Below are 7,605 nucleotides of genomic sequence, written 5' to 3' on the forward strand. Positions count from 1 at the left end.
ATTATGTTTGAAATTATGAACATTGCTCAACATCATGAAAATTAAACCTTATTTTCAATAAGCAATGCTGAAAAATATTTGGGGGTGCTTAACTTTTTTCCAGGTGTATATAATAAAAATGTTTCACTACGCATGCACATGAGCAGCTTGTGGGTAATGGAATTTGAAAGTGTAACATGAGCTGTTTGTTCCCCAAGTGATTTACAACTTATAAGGTGTGAATAGTAGTTAGACAAGGTTTAAAGGGTAATAAAATAATAAAATTTAATTATAAATAGATGTATACTGTTACGAGTTTAAAGCTGCATAGGATAAATGAATCTGGTTTCATGTTACAATTTGAAGTAATTCGAGAAAGAAAAAAGAAGGTAATTTAGATTTATGTAAATTTTTTTGGTGGTTATGAGTTTGGTCAAAGTGACCATCATTGTATAGAGTTAGGGTGGAGAAAATAACAGATAAAATATAAAGTTTTAGTTGAAAACAAACATTTGAAATGTATTTAGGAGGTCTTAGAGATTACATAACAGAAATTTGAGATTAAGAAAAGTATTTTTAATCTTAACATGAATATCACTTTGCACATGGACTATTCAAAACAAATGGTGTCAAAATACTCGAGATATTCACAGAAAAATCTTTTTTATAGTTTATTAAAAATACTTCACAAATGTGCTTTAGAATTGAAAAATATACCCTTTAAAGAACTCAGTTTGTAAATGAATGGTCAGTAATTTGCCATATTGGAAGATGATTTATACAAGTATTTCCTCAATATTTCATGAAATGACAATTTGTACTTAACTGATATGTCTAATAATTGTAATTATAAACACTTATATGTAATGTATGTCTCACTATTTCTTGAAATGACCAGTTTGTATGTTAACAGGTCTGTAATTTTGGTCATTGGAACGTGAGGTAAAGTGGCAAAAGTCTGTTGTTTACTAATCATCCTAGCAGTTTAATATTTAGTGCCTAGAATGCACCAGAGACCACATTGACCACTCAAGCTTTCAGGGGCTGACCCCAACATTTATTTGCTGGGGTCTAGAGCAAGCCAAAAGTTCAGTTTGTTGTTCTTGTTTCTGGAAAAAAAGTGTTTCGTTCAAAAATAAAAATGGAAAGAGAAAGTCATAACAGTAGACACTTTCACTGGAAGCTCTACAGCCAGAAACTATTGAGGTTTAATAAAAAGTAAATGTGAGCTGGCACTGCAATATACATGAAATAAAATAATTAATTGAAAAAAAAAACTATATTCATGATGTTAGGAAACATGTAGGTTCAAGAAATCTATTTAACACAAAAGTATGATACCCTTTAACCCGAGCCCTTTCTAAAGGTGGGCCTTTCTTCTTCTTCCTTGTATGCCCCTGAAGAAGAAAGGTCCACCTTTCAAAAGCACCTTGGTTATAGGGTATTGTATTTTTGTGATATGAAAAACTCGCATTGAGGTTCAATTTGGGTAGTTGAAGGTAGATACAAATGCTTATATTATTTACTGAATATTTATAAATATTTGAAAATACACTTACAGTTGTGCAACTGTAAACAAATAACAAACAACTATTATTACCAACACTCAAAATATCTGTCTTTATACCTTCACTCTATTTTAATTTTTTAAATTATTTCATAGCTTGTCATATTTAAATAATGTTTTGTTAACCATGTTCGTTAAATCTGCATCTTTAAATTTAGACTTTGCCAACAAAGGTTTTTAGAATTGTATCAGACTAAGATTACACCATTTCCATTAATTGTAATATTGAAGTATAAGAATGGGAAGTGATATTTTTATAGACTAAAGTTTCCACTTTCAGCTCTCTTTCATTTCTACAAACTGTATATTGTGAGCCAGGTAGGCTGTACTTTAAAAAAGTATAATGTAATTTGTGTTACATGTTGAAACCATAAACACTTGCATATGTTTATGTATATGTGTTTATGGTTGTAATAAAAATAAAGGACTGAATATATTGGTGCTAATAGTAATTGCTTACATGGGTTTTTATATTCTTGCATATACAAAACTCTTACAGTGTGACAATGTGTTATTTTATGGCTTTATGTGAAGTAGTAGTTTTCTTAATCGCAATATTTTTTTTATATTTTGATAAATTATCATAAAATGTACTTGTTTTGTATAAATTCAATAGTATCTTGGCCTTAATATATTATTTGTTATTAACTACAAGAATGGAGTAATTACTGTATCATCCGATTATCACACATTTTTGCTATGGATGTTGGGTAGACAAAGCTGCTATAGCTGTATGAGTAAACAGTAGTTATTCCTGCATTGGTGTATAAAGAAAGCAAGCAGAAAGATTCATGTTAATGCTATGGTTTCCTTATGTAAAAACTGATTATGAGTTAATAATAGTTAATTACACTTACTGTTTAAGTGTTTATTGTTGAATTGATTGTTACATAAGTTTCATTTATGATTGTTCACTACTTAATAATGAGAAAATATAAAGAATAGAACAGAAAAGAAATAAATCAATAATTTAATATAATTTTTCTCACCAGAAGTCAGTGAATATTGATTTACATTTTCATAAAAAACTTGTGAATATTTAGGACATTTTTTTAAAAAATTCTACATGTTTATATGGTTGTGGTTTAGAAATGATCCAAGTTTTTTAACAGTATTTTAAAACTGTACATGATAATAAGTGTTTCAAACTTTAAAATATTATGATTCCTATGTTTGATGAATTTATAGGTAAATGAAAGTAAACTAGTTCTGAAACTTTGTGACTTTGGATCAGCATCTCATGTGGCAGAAAATGATATCACTCCATACCTGGTCAGTCGTTTTTACAGAGCCCCAGAAATTGGTATGCTTCTTTGGAATGAAATATTTCTATTGATACCAGTAGTTTATTGAATACTTTATTATACAGCTCTGGTGAATAAAAAATAAAGTTATTGAAATATGAAGAGTAAGTACTGTACTATGTGGTTAGTATAAGCTCTTTGGATATATCACTGACTGTCTCTTACTTTAGAATATGAATTAGCTTAATGTTAGTGAGTGAGACTCCTAGGAGATTATACATGCAGATATACATACATTTTTGATGTAATACTTGTAATATTCTGTGAAGTAACATTTTTGTTGTCATACAAATAAAACATGGTAACAGTGAGAAAGAAGGGTATAAAAGGCAAATACAGTTAGTCCTCGATTATTTAGGGTATTGAGGAGGAAGTTGGTGCATGAATAATCAATAAATGTAGATAACCCAGAAATCTATTTTTGGTACAACATATTAGAATTACATAGTTTGTAATCTTTGCATTATTTCTTATAATTGTTCTTATCTTCCTGGCTACTATAATATCATTGTAATCAAACCCTCTGCTGTCCCATATAATCTAAGACAGTATCAAGACATTGCACTCCCATACTCTCACTTACGTGTTCACCTTCTGGCTCTTCTGTTTCACTGTTTCCCTTGTGGTTGTAGTCTTCTTTCTTCCCTTCCTGCAATGCACATGTGATATCAGAATCACTCTTGTTTGAAACCTTTTTCATACTTTTCACTTTTAAACCATTCCCTCAAGTTGTTAACACAGTCTTCAGCTAATTTAGTTGCAGATTCTCCTTTAATAAGAAAATATAAGTAGGCAGACTGAGTTTTGCTTTTCTTTCTAATAAAATCATTAGAAATGTGATGCCTGAATTTATTTTCAGAACATTTTTAACAAGTTAAAAAGTTAGAAAACCTATTTAGTCCTTACATATTGACAAGCTAAGGTAAAAAGAAAGTTAACTTCTTTGAAGAGTCTCAGAAGTATGCTACTCTTAGGTGCCTTACACAGAGATGAACTTTGAACTGCTTGCTAGTCATCTTAAGTGAATTTCTGCAGAGGCATAATCTGCACCTTTACTTTTCTTCAACAAATGTTGGAAAGTGCTTCCCAGGTGAGAGCTGTTCATGTGCATCTGCCAAAACTGGTGATTATATACAGTAGAGCTTCAATTAATGGGCACCACACCATTAAGGGCAGACCATTTCGGTCTCTTTCTTTTTTTTTACTATTTGTAACCAAACTATTAAATCTTGCAATAATGGGCACCTCGATGTGTTTAGTCTCGTTCTCTATACAGGCACTCGATAAAGTGTGCAGCTATCCTTGCATGCCTGTACTGGAATATAGCTAGGTTCCAAACATCCCAGAAGGATGACCAAAATTCAAATACTTGTGATGTTTATTGGATCGGCTCTGAACCATATAGTGTAATAAATGTTTTCACAGATTCAAAGTGCAACCTTATTACTCTGGGAAATTCTCATTGTAAACACTTGTAGGATACATAAGCTGATAAATTCCACACTGTGTTCTTGGAGCAGTGGTTAAGTCGGTTTATTTCACTGCGTGTGCTTTGTTTCCCTCGAGAGTATTGTATAATAGTGTCGTGTAAACAGTCTAATGTCACAAGCAGTGATTTTTTGCTTTATTTTCAGCAGATTTCTACTTCAGTCATTGACAGTAAAATAAACACAGAAAATACATGTGAAATGTTTAGCAGTTCAAACTCTGAAGAGAAGTACTTTGAAACTTTGTGACAAATAATAAAGAAAAAAGTACACAGCTAATCCATCCCCTGAGGCATGGAATCTAGGTTTGCATGGCTCATTTTTTATATTAAGGGAACCTTGCTATAGAGGGCATTTGGATGCAGTCAGAAGGGTTTCCTTAATGTCGAGGTTCACAGCAGTCATTGAGCCACAGCTTAAAAGCTATCACTCTCCCCTTTTTTAGCTGACCTGTAAACATGTTTAGGGACTGGACCCTGTCCTTCTTACAAGTGCCACACACATAAGTGCCAAGTGAAAGTAACTTATCAAACAGAATTGGAGATGTATAAAAGTTGTCAGAAAAAAGAGTGTCCCATTCAAGGTATTTTTCCATCAGTCATTACAACTATGCTCGATAAGCCCTTAAAAGGTACAGATCCCTCTTTACCAGAGTATTCTCTAAAATGTAAACAATATCCAGTCATGGCTTCTGCCAGAACCCACAGTTTGATGCAACACTTGGTAGGTTTGTTTGGTAGATATTGTTTAAATGAAATACTACCTTTTGTTCCCAGCATTTGTTCATCAGTAGATAGTTCCCTCTAAGGGTTATAGTGTGTTGAAAAAGCTGTTAGTAAGTGATCGAGCAAAGGACTGACTTTAAAGAGTTTATCATGCTTGGCATCAGTTTTAGGTAGATTATTAGCATTTTTATTGAAATGCAGGAAGTGAGCGACAGTTGGGAATTTTTTCTCTGGAAAACATTGAAGAAAAATCAGGGTAAATTAAGTGAAGGAGCGGTAGACCAGTAATCTGAAAGAAATGGTAAGCAGTGTATGCCTATAGCAATAATTACACGAATAAAAGCTAAAATTTCTTCAGGAGTAGCATCACTATATTTCACCATTCTTTTTTTCTTTCTGACATGGATGTTTAGGTGTTCCCCTTGCTGGTGTACAAATATGTTTGTTTCTTCAGCAATTTTGGTAACAATGTTGAGAGTGAAAAACAGTTGGAAAAAATCAAGAGGAGTCTGACACCTGCTTGCTTGAGAGGAAATGGACTCTCTTCGGATTAAGTTCATCAACAATTTGGGCTGGTCATCTTTGAGGACTTCCCATTTTCAGTCTGCACTGCAGCCCAGACAGAGACTTTGTTGTATTTTCATGCTTCTATGTCTGTGTCAGGCTCCTCAAACAAAAAAAGAATCCATCATTGTTGGTTCTTTACAATCAGTTTTTGTTGTTGTGACTTTCTCCTCTGACTCTGTGGAAAGAGAGTCTTCCAAGGAGGAGCAATGCTTCATCCACAGTGAAATCGTGCTTCTTCTTCAGGGAGTCAATCATGTCTTTAGAGGCCATCTAAGAGAATTTTAGTATATTATTACTATTCAGTTGATATAATGAAAACATGATATACATATACATTTGCACTGTTGAACCTAGACTTAAAAGTACTAAGAATACATTTAACAAATTCAATTAACTCTCTCTACATGGGCTCAATTGAATTGACCAACCACGTGACTGTTTCAAAATTATTACAGTTTTGTTATTTTTTAATTGCTTTTTTTAAGTAATTGTATGTTTAGCTAATTGGAAACTTAATTTTAATGTTTAGATCAGTTCTTGTGTTTTAGATGTTTTATTAGAGTGTACTTAGATGATAAAGGGGCATAAGTAGATTGCTTTTTAAGGCTTAGCTCATATCAAAAAGAGAACTAAATATGTATTTGTAATTAAGGTAACCTAAAGGTTATTATTATTCTTTTAGTTCTTGGACTTGGCTATGGTTTTGGGATTGACATGTGGAGCGTGGGGTCTACACTTTTTGAATTGTACACTGGAAAGATTATGTTTCCAGGAAAATCAAATAACCAAATGTTGAAGCTGTTTATGGACTTAAAGGGCAAATTTCCAAACAAGTTGATCCGCAAAGCTATGTTCAAGGAACAACACTTTGACCCAAACTGTAATTTCTTGTACCAAGAGGTAGATAAAGTGACAGAAAGGGTAAGCTGGAATGTGTTGCATACTAAATTTAATGTTTGTTAGTGAGGAATAACAAATATCTTCTTGTGTTGCACTTCTATTGTAGCTTTTCAACTTATGTTATAATAGAGAGTAAAAATTATATCTGAATATCATTGGTTAGAACTTAAATATTGTAATTGTTATCAGAGAAAATACCATAATTTAAGAGAATTTTGTCAGTTTTATTGTGTATGTTATTTGTTGTGAAACCTGTTTTTCAGAGTGCAGTTATAAAGTAACTTAAGTAATTCAGGCTTTCAAGCATCCCTAAAATTCCTAGTTTTTGAGATTCTGCTAAACTTCATAAAATCTCTCTTTTTTGATTAAATTTTGTATGTTTCTTAGAGAGACACTGAGTTATATAAAGCTAATCAGTGTTTTCTAGCTATATATACTATGCAGGTTCTGTTTCAAGCTGGGTTTTCTTGTGAATCCTCATCTTCAGCTTGAACATTGGCATATTTCAGAAAGGAATACCTATAGATCCATACCACCCTTTTAATGTGGTAAGTAGTAATTCAATAGAAATACTCCTGTAATGTTCCCAGTGAAAAAAAAACTGTGGGAATGTAGTTTTGTTTCTTTGTATATGGGTTTGAATAAGAAAGGTGTAGCACCTAAATTTACTAGTTTAACCCTATCACCATGGGTATCCTTTACTGCACTTGACACAAGGTTTTAGTGTCTTACATTCAAAATGCTATTAAACTACTTTTTGTTTATGTTGCTTTTAATAGTATATAAGTTTTAAGTTCTTAATTCTACAAGGCAATATTTTGAAAAATCCTGAATTTCCCTTAGTGTGACCCACATGAAACATTTTCTTATAGCATGTCATCATCCCTATTTTATCCCCCACCCCTCGAAAAAGTACGAAATTAACTGTTAATCACTCTCAATAAAATCTTTAATGCACAGACAAACCATAATTTTTATAGCCTCCAATTTTGTTTGGTTACAGAGCTATAGAATATAAAATCAGACCCCTGCTGCCACACCCACATGTCACATCATCTCCTTCACAATTCTTTAAT

The 7,605-nt window shown here is 32.3% G+C and overlaps 1 protein-coding gene across 2 annotated transcripts in view; it reads left to right on the top strand.

Moving 5' to 3' along the window:
• The window catches only part of LOC106459870 (serine/threonine-protein kinase PRP4 homolog), a 96,013-nt gene that overhangs the window by 59,665 nt on the left and 28,743 nt on the right, over positions 1–7,605 (top strand). For both annotated transcript variants that reach the window (XM_022386430.1, XM_013919543.2), the window contains exons 12-13: positions 2,735–2,849; positions 6,312–6,550. In XM_022386430.1, coding sequence (XP_022242138.1) covers positions 2,735–2,849; positions 6,312–6,550 — 354 coding nt within the window. The remainder of the gene's footprint in view (positions 1–2,734; positions 2,850–6,311; positions 6,551–7,605) is intronic.

Source organism: Limulus polyphemus, unplaced genomic scaffold (assembly GCF_000517525.1).
Source record: "Limulus polyphemus unplaced genomic scaffold, Limulus_polyphemus-2.1.2 Scaffold671, whole genome shotgun sequence".
Lineage (NCBI taxonomy): Eukaryota > Metazoa > Arthropoda > Merostomata > Xiphosura > Limulidae > Limulus > Limulus polyphemus.